Source organism: Eurosta solidaginis, chromosome 3, assembly GCF_040869045.1.
Source record: "Eurosta solidaginis isolate ZX-2024a chromosome 3, ASM4086904v1, whole genome shotgun sequence".
Classification (NCBI taxonomy): domain Eukaryota; kingdom Metazoa; phylum Arthropoda; class Insecta; order Diptera; family Tephritidae; genus Eurosta; species Eurosta solidaginis.
The window spans coordinates 42,008,532-42,031,361 of record NC_090321.1 but is presented as its reverse complement, the minus strand read 5'-3'; the positions used below and the strand labels follow the sequence as shown (position 1 = coordinate 42,031,361).

The following is a 22,830-nucleotide window of genomic DNA, read 5'->3' as shown; positions in this document are numbered from 1 at the left end:
TTATCCTTAAGCATTGTACTTATTGTTTATTGCTTTTTTGGGGCATGGTTCGCGAAAAATCCCCAAAGATAGACAAAATATATATATATTCTTACTTACTTAGCTGCTATCTTAAGCTTGCTTTATTTAATAAAAAATATACAATAATACATACCAACAACAAACCCATACTCAAAGCTTATCTTTTGTCTTTCATCTCAATGCAGGGACACAGCACGCGACTGATGAAAATTAAGATTGGAAGGAGTTTTAAGCAGCAAGCAGGGCTGACTAGAGAAGCTCTAACCGAAATGGATATTGAAAGCCAGTAAAGTAGTGTAAATAGCGACAAAGCAAATACACAACGAAGAACAACAAACACAAAAAACATAGAGGCTCATTACATTATTTTCGCGTTGTGTGGCACAGCGAGTTGTGGGTGAACCACCGCGTGACATACCGCACCACCATTCACCATTAGCGACTGCAAATTTCACGTGTCAAAAAGCAGTATTGAATTAATTTTTTTCGACTGAATGTTAAAGGAGACGGCAGAAAACGTGATTACAAGACGCAAATTGTCGTTGTCGCAGTCATACAGCGCAGCGTCGACCACAACGACAGAGTCTATGAATAGCGCGCAAATTGTTAGCACAACGCCGCCGAATACGCCGCCCACGCCACCGCTCAATATGAAAATGACGGCTACAGCAGCACGTACACCACACAACAACAGCAGCACAAGCGTTGAACGCGCCAGTAATGGCTTCATTGGTGACAATGCAACCACATGTACGCTAGTTACTGGCAGCGGCACCACCACCAGCACAGCGCCTGCGCTCACAACGAACGCTATGACCAGTTCACTATTAAGCGCCAGCCAGCGCACAGCTTCTACGGATAGCGCGACAGCTGCAGCTTTTGCCGCCGCAGCAGTTGCGGCTGTTGCTGCAGCAGGCGCTAATACTTCATCAACACCCGCCACAACCACTACAGCCACTAATAGTAATGCCAGCGCTGTGCAAGATCACTATAGTCTGCGTTGGAATAATCATCAGAATCATATATTGCGCGCATTCGATGCGCTGCTGCAAACAAAAACGCTTGTGGATGTGACATTGGTGTGCGCGGAGATGAGTATACATGCACACAAAATGGTATTATCTGCATGTTCGCCTTTCTTTCAACGCGTCTTCGCGGAAACACCGTGCAAACATCCCGTTATTGTGCTAAAGGACTTTCAGGGTTGGGTGGTGCAAGCTATTGTAGATTTTATGTATCGTGGGGAGATAAGCGTACCGCAGGTACGACTGCAAACGCTCATACAGGCGGGCGAGTCTTTACAGGTGCGCGGTCTGGTCGAAAGTTCGGTGCCAGAGCATACGCCTACGCCTGCAGCATCACCCGATGACTTTGGCATGATTGATGCATCACTGATGTCGCCCGATATGGAGCGTCGTTCGAGTTTCGATGAGGAGTCACCATCAATGGTAACAGCTGGTTCGAAAGTGATATTACCATCGCGCCTATTCGACTCGTCAGCGCGCAGAGAGCGTCAACGTGAACGCAAACGTGAACGCGCGCTCGAACGTGAGTTAGACCGTGAAACGGAAAGTGATCAAGACCTGCCGCTGGATACAAGCATTAATTCTGATATGTGCACCTCACCCATGCCAAGACGCAAACAAGCGCGTCCGCGTCGACGCTCAGGCGATTTACCACTCGATTTGCCCAGCAAGACAGGCACACCCACACCTGTGGAAGAGAAACAACAACAAATGCAGCCACTGCCTTTGACGCTTGGCGAACATTTAGAGAAAGCGCATACTGAACGGTTAGAAAATTTTAAGACTGTGATTAAAACTGAGCTTGCCGAAACTATGGAAGAAGATGGAAGCGCTCGTCGTGACGATAGCGGCAATGGTAATGACAGTCACGAGCACACTGAAGCGAACTATGAGAAAAACGAAAATGGAGGCGAGCAGCAGAGTGAGGAGCAGCACAATAACGCACGCTTAAATGAAGCGCAAACACCGGATCCACTTAATATGCTGCACTCAATGGATATTGTGGATGATGAGGAACATGATGACGATGAGCAGGATAATGCGGAAGACAACGAGCCAATGCCAGACCATGAAGATATCGAAGAGCTTATCAACGCCACCAATGAGTTACGTCGTAAGTCAATGTCTAACCTCTCAGATGGTCCAGAGGATCTGTGTACAACGAAAAAAGATCAAAATGATACAAACGGCAGCCATCCGAGCACCAATGAAAACAATAGCAGTTCGCCCAATAATAATAATAATAACAACAACAATAATAATAACAACAAATTGAACAACAATAATCGCATTGTTTTGTCACTCAAAGATATACGTCAGTTAAATAAACCCTCCTTATCATCCACACCAAACTCTACGAATAATATGCACCCTTTTGCGACGGCCAGCCTACGCGACCTACGAATAGATCGTGCCGCTAACGCCGCCGCCGCCGAAAATCAATGCAAAATGGATGCACTCGAAGCACAGATGCATGCAGCGGCAGCCGCTGCTGCTGCAAGTGGTGATGATTTATTCCAGCATATGGAACATCAGATGGATTTGTCATTGGCAGCTGCTGCCGCAGCTGCCGCAGTATCACATCAACAATCACGTGAACGTGATCATGCAATGCAGCGCGAACAACGTGAGCTACAAGAACAACATAATGCCTATGCGAATAGCATACTCGGGCAAATGGGTATGGCTGGCATGCCACCGTTTGGGCCGCCAGGTGGTCCGAATGGTCCAGGCGGTCCGGCACCGCATGAACGTTTAGAGGAGAGTATGAATCGTTTGACCAAGGAATTTGCATCAAGCTCACCAATGAGCATGCCGACGCATTTCAATCCACCCGATGGCCCACCGCATCCTCCGTCACCGCTTCCGTTTCCTGGGATGTCTTCAGCGTTAGCGTTGACGCCACCACACAGTGAGTAACTTATTGCGTATTTACGTATACATATATACTTTTTTTGTTGCTTTTAAGCGGTACATGTTATCTTGATCGACGCTTTGATATTTTCTGCACAAGTATTTTTTATTGCATTCGCTCTTCACTCCTTTTTTTCTTTGTAAGTTGAAAACAAACCTATTAGTGTTCCGTATCCAGGCGGTCACAGTTCATAACCCAAGGTAAATCTATAGTAAGAGACGTCTAAAAACTTGAATCTTTGCCGCTCTCGTCAAACAAGTGGCATCAGGCCTAATACCTGATCACGCCAGATTCATATTCAGGAGAGGGCTCCCGATATCCACAGCCGTCCTTTAAACCCTAAAACAGTGATTCCCAGTGATCTTGCTTCAATTTCATTCGCAATACAAACACCGCGAAAACTTCTCAAATACTTTATAATGACTTGTAGCTAAATATTTGCATTTAATAAAAGGGTTATTTTCTTGCTCCCAGACACTTAAGCATCCAGCGGCAACGTATGTACGAGGTCGCACTGCGGAATAAATTTGGGTTTATTTTCACCATCCACTTGATATAGGGACATAGGCCCATGAGGCACCGATACCCCTCCGAGCACAAATCAACCAATCGCTTCACTGGTCATCCGCTAGCCATTCTACTGTCCTCCATCGGCCTTTAAGCATCAACAAACCACCAACAGGTACCTCGCTCACTAGATCGCTCGCTCTAAACTTACTAAGGGCATTGGCACCGAATCACTCATATCGTTCCACCAATTACACGCAGACCATTCACTATCTATCAATTGTCTTTAACTATCTTCAGCACAACCTATTTTACCAGTCTTTCTTTACTGAACACCAGACAACTGCTTCGCGATTCACCGATCGGTAGTTTATCCTCTCGACCGATTCACCTTGAAGCCGCTTGGTTTTTTCATCAGCCAGGCATTTGCCATTTTCTGATCCACCGTTAACCGATTCAGCGTTCCGTTCACAGAATACGTTCTCTATTTATACCGAGAGCTTTCTTCTTAGTAAAGCAAGTGGATCTCCACTCGGCTTTGTATTGGTTAAGTGCTATCCTAGCCTTCGGCGCAACCAACTTTGAAAGAGTTTTCTGCGAAAAAAATGATGTTGAAAACGCACATCCCATTCTCTATATAATGAAGTCCGGTGCCTTCTTAGAAAGTAAGCACATTTCCGCTTTGAAAGTTCCGCTCTTCATTGGGTTGTACCGACTTCTGTGAAATATATGTTAATGACTATTAGCGAAAGGCATCTCTACGGCAAATTAAATCTGGTAACACTGAAATTACAGATCTTGTCAAATATCTGAGCTGGATATTGTAATAGGTTAAATGCTTACTTATCCAGAATCAAGCCCGGAATACGTAAATTATATCTCTCAAATAATGTGTCACCACATGACACCAATCATCTTTTCAATTACAGTGTGGAATTAATGCCTCTGGCACCTTTGCGTCTCTGGTACAAACCTATTGAAACTATTAGGTTTTTTTATGGTCTTTGAGAGTCTCTACTTTAGTATATCTCTTTTTGGAATCATAACTCAGTGTATGCGTGTCTGCGCTCCCATACCCCATTTTCTCAACCAACTGGGCGATAGTTAAACTGAGTTGCAACCAGGCTTATTTTATCCTTCATTATCATTTCACTTCCCCGCCTCTATTTCGATTCTCGCTCCTTCTCCTCGCAGATTGCATTCTTACAACCTTCCTTTTCGCTTTCTATTTCCCAACCTCCTTTCCTTCAGCAGCAGGTTGAATGTGCTAAGCTCCCTCCATTAAGTGTGTACGAGTTTCCAAAGTCAATTACCGTACACAAAGTACTTTATATGCAACAAGTTATGAAAATTGTTGATCCTTGAAGAACTGCAAAAAGAAAAACAAAAAAAAAACGCACACATCAACTGTGTGAAAACAAGCGGAAATCCTCAATAATCAAATACGCTGATGTGCGGCACTCGCTGGATGCATGCACACATTAGCGGCGTTGACATCCGGTTTCCTTTTGCGTTTGACGCATTCAATGCAATATTACTGTTTCTCCATCTTTACCCTTCATGCGCTTTATCTGTGCTCATATGCGTTGCAGAAAAAAATTAAAAAAAAAAAAGTATGCAAAAAAATATACTTGCATCATCCTGTTGCATGGACAGTGTAGCACCTTACACAATTTGCACTTCTTCCATTCGAATACGAATCAACTCAAAGCACTTCACTCCCGCTAGGAGTCAATCATTTCAAGCGTTTGTAGGCACTAACTCATATCTCCCTATGCCACGTTCATTTTCTTGTTGCAGACTCCTGTTGCAATACATTTGCTTTGACAGTACGCTTGACATTTCTGCTTTTTTGCATTTGATTGCTTAACATACTTTCTATCAACTTTGTTATATTTGCACAAACGTTGACAAGGAGGCATGCATGCGCTTACAGGACGATATGTATGTCCTAGGAGTGTGAGTTCGTTGCATCGCATAAACATTGAAGTGACTTTTAATAGCTCTGGGACTTATGTATTTATGCTTTTGCATTTTTTCCCATAATTTTTCGTTCTTTGATCATAACTGCCACATGTTGCATGCATTTATATTGCCACACAAGGCCTCAGGGTGTGTTGAGAGACATTAATGACATTTTCCTTTTTGGCTTCTTATTCAGATGTGGCAATAAGCTTAAGAAGCTGTAGCTTTTTATCAAATATAAACTTAATAAGCTTTGAAAAGCAAATAGGATTATGTACGAGTGTGGCATTTAAATGCACTCAAATCGAATTATTGACAATTATGAACACTTTATTGCGGCTGTAAAATATTGGAAATGTGCCACATGAGGTTATTTTTTAAGAGCAAAGAGCTGCTGACGCAGAAAAAAATTTAAATTTAATTAAACTTTTTCTTTAACAAATATCAAACTAACTACATTAGCTGTGTTTTTTTACACGCGTGTACGGCACGAGTCATTAGTGCCGTATGTCGTATCGCTGTAATCGTATCCCTAACGTAATCAGCTGTTTATGGTTACGACGGTAAACCAAAAACCAATTGGTTGGCTACGATACGGTTACGACCTTAGCGGCACCAATAATCGATTGCATTGACTCCCATAAGGTTGGTCGAATCAGCTGTTATAAGGTAACCGATATGGTTACCGATAAAGCACCAATGTCTGCAGCTTAAATAACTAGCTACAGAATAGGGTGTATCTAAAATCGGAGACACAAACTTCTGGTGGCCATAGTGTATAACATATAGCTGAATCCGTTGCGATGAATAGTGGATACACACCATTTTTAGAGGTGATACTTAGAATTAGAGTTGAGGTGAAACATAGACACATATTTCAGTTACATCTGAGTATAATGCGTATTGTAATTTAAGCGGGAGTCATTGGTGCCGTATGCCGTATCGCTGTAATCGTATCCCTAACGTAATCAGCTGTTTATGGTTACGACGGTAAACCAAAAACCAATTGGTTGGCTACGATACGGTTACGACCTTAGCGGCACCAATAATCGATTGCATTGATTCCCATAAGGTTGGTCGAATCAGCTGTTATAAGGTTACCGATACGGTTACCGATAAAGCACCAATGTAGCTTTACTTACTTACTTACTTAATTGGCGCTTAACCGTCTAAACGGTTATGGCCGTCCAACAAGGCGCGCCAGTCGCTCCTTCGCTCCGCCAACCGGCGCCAATTGGTCACACCAAGGGAGTTTAAATCGTTTTCCACCTGGTCCTTCCAACGGAGTGGGGGCCGCCCTCTACCTCTGCTTCCATAGGCGGGTTCCGATAGAAACACTTTCTTGGCCGGAGCATCATCTTTCATTCGCATAACATGGCCTAGCTAGCGCAGCCGCTGCGTTTTAATTCGCTGGACTATGTTGATGTCTGCGTATAGCTCGTACAGCTCATCATTAAATCTTCTTCGGTACTCGCCATCGCCAACGCGTAGAGGTCCATAAATCTTTCGAAGAACTTTTCTCTCGAACACTCCCAAAGCCGCTTCATCTGCTGTTGTCATGGTCCATGCTTCTGCCCCATACAGCAGGACGGGTACGATAAGTGACTTGTAGAGTATGATTTTCGTTCGCCGAGAGAGGACTTTACTTTTCAATTGCCTACCTAGTCCAAAGTAGCATTTATTGGCAAGATTGATTCTTCGCTGGATTTCAGTGCTGATGTTGTTGCTAGTGTTGATGCTGGTTCCCAAATAAACGAAGTCTTTTACTATTTCGAAATTATGGCTGCCAATAGTAGCGTGGTTGCCAAGGCGCATATGCGCTGACTTTTTGCTCGATGACAGCAGGTACTTCGTTTTGTCCTCATTCACCATCAAACCCATCTTTACCGCTTCTTTTTCCAGCTTGGAGTAAGCAGAACTAACAGCGCGGGTGTTTAGGCCGATGATATCAATGTCATCAGCATATGCCAGTAATTGCACGCTTTTATAGTATATTGTTCCAGTGCGGTTAAGTTCTGCAGCTAGTATAATTTTCTCCAGCATCAAATTAAAGAAATCGCACGATAGGGGGTCACCCTGTCTGAAACCTCGTTTAGTTTCGAACGGCTCGGAGAGGTCCTTCCCAATTCTGACTGAGCTGATGGTGTTGCTCAACGTCATTTTGCACAGCCGTATAAGTTTTGCGGGGAAACCAAGTTCAGACATAGCGGCATATAGGCAGCTCCTTTTCGTGCTGTCGAAGGCGGCTTTAAAGTCGACGAAGAGGTGATGTGTGTCGATTCTCTTTTCACGGGTTTTTTCCAAGATTTGGCGCATTGTGAAAATCTGGTCGATGGTAGATTTACCAGGTCTGAAGCCGCACTGACAAGGTCCAATCAGCCGGTTCACGGTGGGCTTCAATCTTTCGCACAATACACTTGAAAGGACCTTATATGCGATATTAAGAAGGCTGATTCCACGATAGTTGGTGCATTTTGCAGTATCCCCCTTCTTGTGGACTGGGCAAAGAACACTTAGATTCCAACCGTCGGGCATGCTTTCGTCCGCCCATATTTTGCTAAGAAGCTGCTGCATGCGCCTTACCAACTCCTCGCCGCCGAACTTGAATAGCTCCGCAGGCAATCCATCAGCGCCCACGGCCTTGTTGTTTTTCAATCTGGTTATTGCTATTCTAACTTCGTCATAATCGGGCGGGGGGACATATATTCCATCATCATCGATTGCGGGATCGGGTTCTTCATCTCTGCGCGGTGAATTGCTGCCTCCATTTAGGAGAGCAGAGAAGTGCTCCCTCCATAATCTAAGCACTCTCTGGACATCAGTTACAAGGTCGCCGTTTTCATTCCTACAGGAGTTTGCCCCGGTCTTAAAACCTTCCGTCTGTCGCCGTATTTTTTGGTAGAATTTTCGGGCGTTATTCCTGGTGGCTAGCAGCTCAAGCTCCTCGCACTCACGCCTTTCTGCTTCTGCTTTTTTCTTCCTGAAAAGGCGTCTCGCTTCCCTTTTCAACTCACGATAGCGTTCACACACTCCTCTTGTCGCGCTCGCTTTTAACGTAGCCCTGTAGGCAGCGTCTTTTCTTTCGGTTGCAACGCGGCATTCTTCATCATACCAGTTGTTTTTCGTGGCCGCCGGTAACCAATTTTTTCCTCGGCGGCAGTATGAAGTGCTTTGGAGATATGCTCCCACTGCTCCTGTCTTCCTTCAGGATGAGTTGTGCCCTCAGAGAGCAGGTGTGAGAGTCGAGTTGCGAAATCATTGGCAGTCTGTTGTGATTGAAGCTTTTCGACGTCTAGCTTTCCTTGTGTTTTTTGTTCCTTGTTTTTAGCCGCGTTGAGGCGGGTGCGTATTTTGGCTGCAACGAGATAATGGTCCGAATCGATGTTAGGTCCTCGGATCGTTCGCACATCTAAAACACTGGAGGCATGCCGTCCGTCTATCACAACGTGATCGATCTGATTGCGAGTATTTCGATCAGGAGACAGCCATGTAGCTTGATGTATCTTTTTATGCATGAACCTCGTGCTTGATATGACCATGTTTCGAGCACCGGCAAAGTCAATCAGCCTCAGTCCGTTAGGAGAAGTTTCATTGTGTAGGCTGAACTTTCCGACTGTAGGGCCAAAAACACCTTCTTTGCCCACCCTGGCGTTAAAGTCGCCAAGCACGACTTTTATATCATGACGGGGGCAGCGCTCGTATGTGCGTTCTAATTGTTCATAAAAAGTGTCTTTCACCTCATCGTCTTTCTCCTCTGTCGGCGCATGGGCGCAGATGAATGATATATTAAAAAATTTTGCTTTTATTCGAATAGCGGCGAGACGCTCGTCCACAGGCGTGAACGCCAGCACTTGGCGACAAAGTCTCTCTCCCACCACGAATCCGACGCCGAAACTGCGCTTATTCGCATGGCCACTCCAATAAATGTCACAATTTTTGATCTTCTTTCTTCCTTGCTTCGTCCAACGCATTTCTTGGATGGCGGTGATGTCAGATTTTGCTTTGACGAGGACATCAACCAGCCGGGCATCTGCACCAATCCCATTCAGGGAGCGGACGTTCCAGGTGCTTGCCCTCAATTCATTGTCCTTCAAACGTTTGCCATGGTCGTCATCAATAGAAGGTGTATTTATCCGAGGCTTGTTGTTATATTTCATTGGAGTATGGTTTTACGTGGCGGGTCCCAAGCCCAGCGCACAACCCGCTCAGCGGGGGTGAAAATATTACTTGGCACGTTTATATAGCGAGCCGCTTGCTCCAAGACAGACGCCCGCTTGCAGCCGCACCTAGAGGTGTACAGACGCTGCCGACGAAATCTCCCCCGGCTAGCCCTTAAACCGATTATGTCAGAGTGGCCTAGCCAGGTTGTCGCCTTCTCACATTAGCTCACCGCTAAACGGGTGTTTAGCGGCTACCCAGAGGATACTTGGCCGCAAGCGACCGGCAGTAGTGAGCTGCTTGAACCGCATGCAAAAGAATCGCTCTGGCCTTTCCCAGGTGAATGGCGGTCAGAAGCTTTCCCCACTTTCGTGGACTTCTACACACGGCCCCACCCCACCACCAATGTAGCTTTAGTAGTATTAATTTTATGCACAGCAATTTCAGAGGAGCATTTAAAGTTCGACGCTTAGCATATAAAGTTAAGCGTAACGTCTATAGATGTAAATAAAATAATTTTTAAACAATTTTTAAGTTAAACGGTTTTATTGAAAACAATACGTACATGAAGTAATAATAATAGAAAAGCTAGAATATAATTAGGTAAGTCCTCGGTATAGTCATCACACTCCTCAACAATCTAGGGCATTTTTAAGACAATTAAATAAAAGCGTTTGGCGCGTGAAATTTCTAAAAATGTGAGGCGTAGCATAACCTGATTAAGGTTCAGTTGGTCTTACTTATGACTATCAATAGAAATTTGACGCGTGCAACGCTTTTAATTAATTGTCTTATCAATGCCCTAGTTTGGTGAGGAGTGTGATGACTAGTACCTAGGACCTACCTAATTATTTTCTAGCTTTTAGTATTATTATTACTTCATGTAAGTATTGTTTTCAATAAAACCGTTTAACTAAAAATTTTTTTTTATTTTCAAATGTTTAGTATTTATATTCGTTTTGCCGGCTCGAAGTCAATTAAAAAATAAACACAAGTTTTCTTTAAAAATCCGATATATTTCGGTTACTACGCGGTAACGGTCGTCAGGGATATAAACTGCAAAATATTTATTTAAACGTCCTCTTGCTTAGGCGTGGAGTTTGTTACTACTTTATTTGTAATTAAGTGTCTGTAAATATGCGCGACGTTGTCCGTATCAGTCTTGTAGTTGAGTCGTATATTTGGCGGAGTGTTTATAATGTGTAATATTTCAAGTGAGAAACGCTTGGAATAATTTCCTTCTTGCTGTAAGATGGATGCTTTAGCGAAATTGGGAGAGTGTCCGCTCGATGCACAGTGTGCCATTATCGCAGTTTTATGTGTAAAAGAATTTTGGCATTGTTTGGTGTCTGATTTGTGCTGTGCCAATCGCGTTTTTAATTTTGATTTGGTTGTACCAACGTATACCTTGTTGCACAGTTCTTTCTGGTTTCCATTACATGGGATTTTATAAATAATATTACTTTTGTCTCTTTCCGGTGTTTTTGACTTAGTTCTGTTAAATATGTTTTAAGGGTACTTGTAGGCTTGTGAGATATTTTTATTTTCTCTTTGTCGTAGCAATCTGACATCATTAAGCGTTCAGATAAATGGGGTACGTAAGTTACCGAGTTGAATATTTTGGGTTTGTCTTGAAAATGATGCTGAATATTGTATTTTGATCTTTTAATTAGGGAGTTTATAATGTTGTCTGGGAAGTCATTTCGTTTTAATAAATATTTTATTTCGTCCGCAATCTCCTTGTGGTAAGTTTTGTCAGCTATATTTTTTAGTTTTAAGTCTTTATTTAATTGCCTATTATTTCTCATTGTATTTAGTTTATTTAGTGACTAGTTGTTACAAGGACTGTTTCCTGACAATTTGTCACAATCTAGGTCACATAATCCTTCCAAATACTTTACTCGACTAAGTGCCACGTATGCTTGTCCCTCCTCGAACTCCAAAATATTTTGATATCACTTCTACCTGACTGTATGGAATATTTGCTCCAAATGTGAGCCAAATTGGAACACAAGTACGATTTTTTGAGTATATCTTGCGCCACGTGGCAGCGATTTTTTTCACATGTCGCTTTCTATTTATGTATGAATATGTGTTCCAAATATTAGCCTAATCGGATCACAAATACGATTTTTTTGAATATCTCGATCCTTGCGCCACCTGGCGGTGATTTTTTCACATGTCGCTTTCTATTTATGTATGAATATGTGTTCCAAATATTAGCCTAATCGGACCACAAATACGATTTTTTTGAATATATCGTTCCTTGCGCCACCTGGCGGCAATTTTTTTCATATGTCGCTTTCTATTTATGTATGTGTTATGTGTTCCAAATATTAGCCAAATCCGACCACAAATACGATTTTTTGAAATATTTCGATCCATGCGCCACCTATCAGAGTTTTTTTTTCATATTATTGCATTGTCATCCGGTTCTGAACTATATTCCAAGTTTTAAGCTTGTAGCTTGTAGTTACTTAAATTATAATTACAAAATTCGTTCACAACGGCCGTGCAGCCGTGCATCCTGTCAAGTCAACCTAAATAAAACCGTTTAAAAAAACACAGCTATTATCAAAAAACTCAAATCAAAGAGCACCCTGTGGTAGCAACATATGCGCAGCATACTTTCAGGGACCGTTTCTCGTTTCACGAAGAATGTGACGTGCTGAGTAATTTATTTCGCCTGTTCCGGTCCTCATACAAAATTTCGAAAGATATTTTAGTTAGAACCCTGCGATTTGGTTTCACGTGTCCTAGTAATCGGGTTTAAAGTTTTCAAATACTACGCTGTGCAAAAATTTCAGTGTCTTTGTCTAGAGACGAAGTTTTTTCAGTCAGTATTAATGAATTAGACCAATATAATAAAACCTCCAAATCCGTTTTGCATTCTCGCCAAAATCCTAGCCAAACACGTAGCCCTCGATGCACCCTTATTAAAAATCTCTCAAACCGGGTTGCAGAATAAGGGTCAACGGTAGGTTCGGTTCAACTCATCCAATCACTTTTACAAACCTTTGGATTGGTTATTCGAGCCTATTTTTAGGCCCTTTAAAGCAATTCTGAGATACTAAACGTAATGTAACACTTATTTAATAAAAAAATTCTCGGTTTCCGACTTGGCTCAAACTTTTGTAGAAAATATCTGTTCATATGGTTTAAAGATTATTTGAGTATCAGCCAGCTTAAATACTATTCCGGTCCGCTTTGATACCATATTATCTAATGACGACATTGGCTTTTGAATCGCTGCGTTGCAACAATATAGACAACCGCTCTTCTCACATTTCTCAGAGCAAAGTTCATCACGATTCTCTTCTGCCGCTCAGAAGTATGGTAACAAATAATCAATATGACTCCCGATTCTGTTAAATCTTTTTGGGCAACCAATCGCTGAATGTTATTTAAAATTCCTTCAAAATTAAGAAAGTCGCCGAGCAGAAATGTTTAATGATCGAGTTGTCGCGCTTTCTTGGCGTAATTACAAAACGTCGTTTACATAGTGTTATCTCTAAAATGAACGTGTTGCATTTGTGACGATCACTTTCATGAAAGCAACCACAAATAAAGCGTTCGATCGGGAGAAATGCACAAAGATGCCTGAAGTTGAACGGGCATTGGGCCATCAGGCTGGCGGTGAGGAATAATTGAATTGAGAAACTTAAATGACCTTGCACCGCTAATTGATCATCTGCCATCTACATCTATAGATTAACTAAGCAGGACTTCTTGTGAGTATTTTCTTAAGCCTCGTTCATTACGTTCTTCTTCTTTTATGGAGAAGACATTCTTCTTCCTTTATGCAGAAATTCGGCTGTGGTATTCTGATTGCTGGTCTATGAAGACCCAACCAATTTTTTTTCCTAATCCGCTGAAAGTTTACGCCATCCGGCCATGCTAATATGTCGACTGCTGGAAGGGCTTCCACGTTGTCAATTGACTTCCCACCTAATACCGAGTTTCCGCGTTCAACTATGACTTTTCAGTGGATATATGAGCTGCAAAGCACTATCACGTACCAGAGTAAACGAATCTAACAAAGCATTTCAAGCAATTTTGTCCACTGAATATGTTCTTGGCACCATATATTTTAGCTTATAATAGTGCAAGTCCAATTTGTACGCCTGAAAAAGGGGTTTTACTAAAAGGCGACTCATTAGTAGAGTAAGCAATGTACATATGATCAGAAATATTTCGCTCCGAAAGGACATTCTAGCACAATGTTCAATGCCTTCAGGCAAAAAGTGACAATTGCACCAAAAGGACAGTTGAACCGGAAAAGTCGTACTCATTACAAGAACACCGTTTCATGGTGTGAATTACCACTCTCTATATTAATGATCGTCGTTCTGGTACTAGTTCCTCATTCACTAGTTCATTTTCAACTTTCGGAATGCTTCGGTTTTAATCGCTTAAAGAATAATGCAATGATTCCAAGTTGGTGCTGAAATTATTGCGAAAACAATATTGAACCAGTATCGAAATGATCTTTCATTTATGACATTCAAATTATAACCAAATTAATTCCGAAATGGTATTGGAATGATGCCGAATCGATCACGCAACAATTTTTAAGTAATCGGAAAGAGATTCGAAAAGAACACGAATACATTATCCTAGAATAATCCTAGAATAATTCCGAAAATAACTCCGAAAGTATACGTAACAGCCCCGAATTTATTCCGTAACAGTCTTGAAAAGATCCCGATTAGATACCGAAACAGTCTTGAAATTATCGCAACAAGATCCCAAAAAATCCAAGAACTATCCTGAAATAGTCGGCGGCCGTGTTGGTGTGGTGGTGAGTGCCCCGCCTACCATACCGGAGATTCTTGGTTCAAGTTAAAAATTTAGAAACAATTTCTTTCAAATTAGAACTCCAAGTATATTTCTACCATGAAAAACTTTCTAGTGGCCTTGCAGATGCCGTTCGGAGTAGGCGATGAAATGACGTCGAGCATAGTACCAAAGCAAGCCGATAATAATCTAAAAGAAAATTCGTTACTGATTTCGAAATTATCCAAAACAGAACTCAAAATTTCACGAACTCTACCATGTACCATATTCTGATATTGTACAGTCTATGTCAAGTCTGCCACTATAGTCTTTTTAAAGAACCAGATCTTTCAATCCATCACCCTACATAGTCTCTAGACGATGGCAATGCGTCACCCTCAATGACAAGCACACGTTTCGGAGTGTTATCGGTGTTAATGGTCCCCAAAACCTTCAGAGCGTATTTCTATCGCTACAAGAAGAAGAAGAAAAAGACAACCACACGCTAAAATTGCAGGTCTTTTTCATATTTTATTTGTGATCCATACGATGTACCGGGTGGCACAAGTTTCCAGAGAGATGGTCTAGGTTCAGATCCAATAAAATTGGGATCAATCGTACTGTTATAAATACATAAACCCTTGTTTAAAATAAAGGCAAAACGTGACTCACCTCTTCAGTTTATATCCGAGCTCTCCCTCAACGCATAATGCCAATTTCCGCCAGCTTTCTTCAGGTGTGGGTTTAACAGCACATCTTCCTATTTCTGTCCTCCACACTTAGTAGACTAAAATTGCCATTTCCAGTATGCATTATAATTAAATTAACTTTTGAAAATATCTAAGTACTTATCTAAATTACTTGACCTACGCAATATGCATTGTAATATCCCAGTTTCCTCTCATTTAATCTTCAAGAAAGTTATATTTATCAAGGTAAATCAATAAATTAGCGAATGCGGTAAACTGTCAAGCACATATCAGCGCTACAATAAAATGCTACATAACCAATTGAATATATGAGCTCATATGCATGTATGGCTTCCGTGAATTAAGTCGCAGTATACAATACGCATGGACCTCCTTTAGGCACCGCAACTTACTGCGACTTAGGCATTTAGCAAATCCTTTTCTTGAGCGTTCATAGCAGCCGACTTGTTAAACAATGAAAATTATAATTCTATTAAGATTTTACGCTTGAAGCATCTTACTACACATGCTCTAGAAACAAGTGAAATGCTGATGATGACGGAAACGAAAACGATAAAAAAAAACTAAAAAGAAGCCCAAAAAATAAAAATAAACTGATAGAGCAAGAAAAGAAAGCAGCGCCTTGGCGAGTACTTGGCGCAGGATGCAATGCTGAATCAATCTCTGCAACATTGTTAGTAAAAATCGGCGTAAGCTTTAGAAATCCGCGGCGTCTATGGGATAGACGAATACGTATGAGTAGTGCGCGGTGGTAAAGCAAACGAATGACAACGCATAATATTGACATTCCACTGAATGATTTCATAAGACTTGCAAATACAAAGGCACATACATATGTATAACTGAACGTTGTAGGGGGAGGAGACGGAGACTAGAAGCAAAGAAAGGGTACTATAGACAAGAAATATTTCTTCAGGCATACAAGTAGCACATAAGTTAAGTTGAAAGGAGGTTGAGTTGTCAAAGACGAATATGCGAAGACATACAGCTATTCAAATGCAAAACAAAAGCGTATGACAAAATTGTTCAAATATGTATGTAGGCGTGGCAGTGCTAAGGAAGTTAAGGGGTATGAGTACGTCATATTTCAATTGCTTTCAACTCAAGTGGTGCATTGAAGCTGAATCACATGAATAGATATATGCGCTCACAAGTGTATGTGAAATAATGAGAATCTTTCATATGAAATTTCGTATTGACGCATTGGTGGCGCTTAAATAAATATATATATTTTTTTTTTTTTTTTGGTAAGAGGAGTAGATTCACGGTACGAGGCATGGTGATGAACGCTTAAGCGCCACGGATAAACCCATACAATAAAGGCAATAATTTTTTAAGGATTTTTAAGTAGTCACAGCCAAACAACGTTTACCGGTACTCAGAGCTTTGAAAGTGTCAGCGGTGAAGGAAATTGATGTGAATCATTTCATAGTGCCCTCAAAGAAATATTTAATACTCAACCGATTAGGTAACCCCGTCAACGCAGCATTCTACCCAGAGATAGTAATTAATTTTAAGCTGCAGACATTGGTGCGTTATCGGTAACCGTATCGGTAACCTTATAACAGCTGATTCGACCAACCTTATGAGAGAATCTAGCGCCTAAAGGTATGCAGTGCGTTGAAAGCAGCCAATCCCCATTTTTAAACGGTTTTATTTAGGCTGACTTTACAGGCTGCACGGCTGCAAGGCCGTTGTGAACGAATTTTGTAATTAATGGTGTTTTCTTTTCTACCCGAAAATGTCGCCTTCACGCCAACCCTTCAAAAAGTTGTGTTCTGTTGTAAAATCAGCTTAGCCTCAATAGAGTGCATCATTATCTTTTCTCAACAACCTACCCCTAAAAATGGCCAAAAATGCAACATTACTTGCCCTCGCTGCCACTGACGGTGCATAAAACGGCCCTGTCAATTAGCTGATGAATCACACGAAGCTGAAGCGAATGCTATGTATGTACGTATGTGTCGCATCATGCCTCACTCAAAAGCAATTTGCGATCACAGTTGACAGCGAACAACCACACGAACTGCATTTTTATACTCAGTTGAGCAGAGCTCACAGAGTATATTAAGTTTGATTGGATAACGGTTGGTTGTACATATATAAAGGAATCGAGATAGATATAGACTTCCATATATCAAAATAATCAGGATCGAAAAAAAATTTGATTGAGCCATGTCCGTCCGTCCGTCCGTCCGTCCGTTAACACAATAACTTGAGTAAATTTTGAGGTATCTTGATGAAATTCGGTATGTAGGTTCCTGAGCACTCATCTCAGATCGCTATTTAAAATGAACGATATCGGACTATAACCACGCCCACTTTTTCGATATCGAAAATTTCGAAAAACCGAAAAAGTGCGATAACTCATTACAAAAGACAGATAAAGCGACGAAACTTCGTAGATGGGTTGACGTTATGACGCAGAATAGAAAATTAGTAAGATTTTGGACAATGGGCGTGGCACCGCCCACTTTTACAAGAAGGTAATTTAAAAGTTTTGCAAGCTGTAATTTGGCAGTCTTTGAAGATATCATGATGAAATTTGGCAGGAACGTTACTACTATTACTCTATATGTGCTAAATAAAAATTAGCAAAATCGGATGAAGAACACGCCCACTTTTTAAAAAAAAATTTTTTTAAATTCAAATTTTAACAAAAAATTTAATATCTTTACTGTATATAAGTAAATTAAGTCAAAATTCAATTCCAGTAATGATATGATGCAACAAAGTACAAATATAAAAGAAAATTTCAAAATGGGCGTGGCTCCGCCCATTTTCATTTAGTTTGTCTAGAATACTTTTATTGCCATAAGTCGAACAAAAATTTACCAATCCTTCTCAAATTTGGTAGGAGCATAGATTCTATAACGGTAACTGTTCTCTGTGAAAATGGGCGAAATCGGTGGAAGCCACGCCCAGTTTTTATACACAGTCCACCGTCTGTCCTTCCGCTCGGCCATTAACACAATAACTTGAGCAAAATCCGATATATCTTTACTAAACTTAGCCCACGTACTTACCTGAGCTCACTTTTTCTTGGTATAAAAAATGGGCGAAATCTGACCATAACCACGCCCACTTTATCGATATCGAAAATTACGAAAAATGAAAAAAATGCCATAATTCTATACCAAATACGAAAAAAGTGATGAAACATGGTAACTGGATTGGTTTATTGACGCAAAATATAACTTTGGAAAAAACTTTGTAAAATGGGTGTGACACCTACCATATTAAGTAGAAGAAAATGAAAAAGTTCTACAAGGCGAAATCAACAGCCCTTGGAATCTTGGCAGGAATACTGTTAGTGGTATTGCATATATAAATAAATTAGCAGTACCCGACAGATGATTCTCTGGATCACCTGGTCCACATTTTGGTCGATATCGCGAGAACGCCTTCACATATACATCTAAGGGCCACTCGCTTTTAAAACCCTCATTAATACCTTTAATTTGATATCCGTATCGTACAAAAACATACCAGAGTCACCCCTGTCCCACCCTAATGGCGATATCTCGAAAAGGCGTCCACCTATAGACCTAATGCCCCCTCCCTCTTAAAATGCTCAGTAACACCTTTCGTTTGATACCCATATCGTACAAACATTCTAGAGTCACCCCTGGCCCACCCTAATGGCGATATCTCGAAAAGGCGTCCACCTATAGACCTAGTGTCCACTCCCTCTTAAAATGCTCAGTAACACCTTTCGTTTGATACCCATATCGTACAAACATTCTAGAGTCACCCCTGGCCCACCCTAATGGCGATATCTTGAAAAGGCGTCCACCTATAGACCTAATGCCCACTCCCTCTTAAAATGCTCAGTAACAGCTTTCGTTTGATACCCATATCGTACAAACATTCTAGAGTCATACCTGGCCCACCCTAATGGCGATATTTCGAAAAGGCGTCCACCTATAGAACTAAGGATTACTCCCTTTTAAAATACTCATTACCACCTTTCATTTGATACCCATATCGTACAAACATTCTAGAGTCATACCTGGCCCACCCTAATGGCGATATTTCGAAAAGGCGTCCACCTATAGAACTAAGGATTACTCCCTTTTAAAATACTCATTACCACCTTTCATTTGATACCCATATCGTACAAACACATTCTAGAGTCACCCTGGCCCACCCTAATGGCGATATCTCGAAAAGGCGTCAACCTATAGACCTAATGTCCACTCCCTCTTAAAATGCTCAGTAACACCTTTCGTTTGATACCCATATCGTACAAACATTCTAGAGTCACCCCTGTCCCACCCTAATGGCGATATCTCGAAAAGGCGTCCACCTATAGACCTAATGCCCACTCCCTCTTAAAATGCTCAGTAACACCTTTCGTTTGATACCCATATCGTACAAACATTCTAGAGTCACACCTGGCCCACCCTAATGGCGATATCTCGAAAAGGCGTCCACCTATAGAACTAAGGATTACTCCCTTTTAAAATACTCATTACCACCTTTCATTTGATACCCATATCGTACAAACACATTCTAGAGTCACCCTGGCCCACCCTAATGGCGATATCTCGAAACGGCGTCCACATATAGACCTAATGCCCACTCCCTCTTAAAATGCTCAGTAACACCTTTCGTTTGATACCCATACCGTACAAACATTCTAGAGTCACCCTTGGTCCAGCTTTATGGCGATATCTCGAAAAGGCGTCCACCTATAGAACTAAGGATTACTCCCTTTTAAAATACTCATTACCACCTTTCATTTGATACCCATATCGTACAAACACATTCTAGAGTCACCCTGGCCCACTCTAATGGCGATATCTCGAAAAGGCGTCCACCTATAGACCTAATGCCCACTCCCTCATAAAATGCTCAGTAACACCTTTCGTTTGATACCCATATCGTACAAACATTCTAGAGTCACCCTTGGTCCACCTTTATGGCGATATCTCAAAAAGGCGTCCACCTATAGAACTAAGGATTACTCCCTTTTAAAATACTCCTTACCACCTTTCATTTGATACCCATATCGTACAAACACATTCTAGAGTCACCCCTGGCCCACCCTAATGGCGATATCTCGAAAAGGCGTCCACCTATAGACCTAATGCCCACTCCCTCTTAAAATGCTCAGTAACACCTTTCGTTTGATACCCATATCGTACAAACATTCTAGAGTCACCCCTGGCCCACCCTAATGGCGATATCTCGAAAGGGCGTCCACCTATAGACCTAATGCCCACTCCCTCTTAAAATGCTCAGTAACACCTTTCGTTTGATGCACATATCGTACAAACACATTCTAGAGTCACCCCTGGCCCACCCTAATGACGATATCTCGAAAAGGCGTCCACCTATAGACCTCATGCCCACTCCCTCTTAAAATGCTCAGTAACACCTTTCGTTTGATACCCATACCGTACAAACATTCTAGAGTCACCCCTGGCCCACCCTAATGGCGATATCTCGAAAAGGCGTCCACCTATAGACCTAATGCCCACTCCCTCTTAAAATGCTCAGTAACACCTTTCATTTGATTCCCATATCGTACAAACACATTCTAGAGACAACCCTGGTCCACCTTTATGGCGATATCTCGAAACGGCGTCCACCTATGGAACTAAGGATCACTCCTTTTCAAAATACTCATTAACAGCTTTCATTTGATACCCATATCGTACAAACACATTATAGAATCACCCCTGGTCCACCTTAATGGGGACATCTCGAAATGGCGTCCACCGATAGACCTAAGGCCCACTCCCTCTTAAAATGCTCAGTAACACCTTTCATTTGATACCCATATCGTACAAACAAATTCTAGAGTCAGCCCTGGTCTACCTTTATGGCGATATCCCTAAATGGCGTTCATCCATAGAACTATGGCCTACTCTCTCTTAAAATACTCTTTAATACCTTTCATTTGATACACATGTTATACAACCACATTCCAGGGTTACCCCAGATTGATTTTCCTTATTTTGTCTCCATAGCTCTCAACTGAGTATGTTATGTTCGGTTACACCCGAACTTAGCCTTCCTTACTTGTTTTCTTTTTTTTTTGTAAAAATGATTACAATTTTTGTTCTTTTCAAGTCATGCAGGGTGGCACTGAACATTTTAAGTGGCTACAATTTCACAGGGCGAAGTGAGAGTCTTGAAAATGTTTTCCCCTGAAAATGACGACATTTTCGTGTCGAAAAGAAATCACCATAAAACTTAAGTAACTTCCCGATAAGGTAAAAGCTTGAAACTTGGAATATAGTTCAGAACCCGATGACAATGCAATAATAAGAAAAAAATCGTCACTAGTTGGCGCAAGGATCGAGATATTCACAAAAATCGTATTTGTGGTCCGATTTGACTCATATTTGGAACTCATAATACATACAAAAATAGAAAGCGACCTATGAAAAAATCGCCGCTAGGTGCGCAAGGATCGAGATACTCACAAAAATCGTATTTGTGATCCGATTTGGCTCACATTTGGAACACATAATACATATAAGAATAGAAGGCGACCTATGAAAAAAATCGCCGCTAGGTGGCGCAAGGATCGAGATATTCACAAAAATCCTATTTGTGGTCCGATTTGGCTCATATTTGGAACACATAATACATACAAGAATAGAAAGCGACCTATGATTTCCGATTTGGCTCATATTTGGAACAAATATTACATACAGTCCGGTAGAAGTGACATCAAAATATTTTGGAGTTGAAGGAGGGACAAGCATACGTGGCGCAGAGTTGTGTAAAGTCTTTGGAAGTATTATGTATTGAGGACGTAGATTGTAACAAATTGTCAGTAAAGAGTCCTTGTAATAATGAGTCACTAAATGAACTAAATAGAGTGAGAAATAATACGCAATTAAATAAAGACTAAAAACTTGAAAATAAAATAATTAAAAAACAATTTTTTAGTTTAACGATTTTATTGAAAACAATACTTACATGAAGTAATAATAATACTAAAAGCTAGAAAATAATTAGGTAGTTCCTAGCTGGTCATCACACTCCTCATCAATCTGGGGCGATGATCAGACAATTAAATAAAAGCGTTGGACGCGTCAAATTTCTATTGATAGTCATAAGAAAGACCAACTGAACCTTAATCGGGTTATGCTACGCCTCACATTTTTAGAAATTTCACGCGCCCAACGCTTTTATTTAATTGTCTGATCATCGCCCCAGATTGATGAGGAGTGTGATGACTAGTACCTAGGACCTACCTAATTATTTTCTAGCTTTTAGTATTATTATTATTTCATGTAAGTATTGGTTTCAACAAAACCGTTTAACTTAAGCATTTTTTTTTTCTAATTATTTTATTTCGTGTTGGTGTCGAATCTAGCATCACGCGCCAAAAATATTCCACAATTTGAAATTTTTTTAAATTTGCTCCGTTTGTAGAAAATGGACTTGATTTCAATTAAATTTTTTCCTGGATGGCATTATCACTTAAGATCTTCTATACTACACCAGACATATGATTTTCCTGCGAATTATGTAAGTACCTAGAGCATCAAAATACAATCCAGAATGCTATGTGTGAATGCGTTACGAATTCAAAAAATAACATATCTACAGGCGCATAGAAGACAAATTCTATAATTTTTTTCACATTACTACACTAAGCGCTTAACGCATTATCAAGCTACTCATATCTTCAAAAATTATATTAGTTCAATGAATGTCTGTAAAAGTGTGGATATAAAAATATATACAAACATACGAAAAAAGAGTAGGCACAGCACATATTTAAACG

The 22,830-nt window shown here is 41.0% G+C and overlaps 1 protein-coding gene across 1 annotated transcript in view; it reads left to right on the top strand.

The window, feature by feature from the left end:
* Window positions 1–515: 515 nt before the first annotated feature.
* The window catches only part of lov (jim lovell), a 56,468-nt gene continuing 34,153 nt past the window's right edge, over window positions 516–22,830 (top strand). Inside the window, exon 1 of the mRNA XM_067777448.1 lies at window positions 516–2,958. Coding sequence (XP_067633549.1) covers window positions 516–2,958 — 2,443 coding nt within the window. The remainder of the gene's footprint in view (window positions 2,959–22,830) is intronic.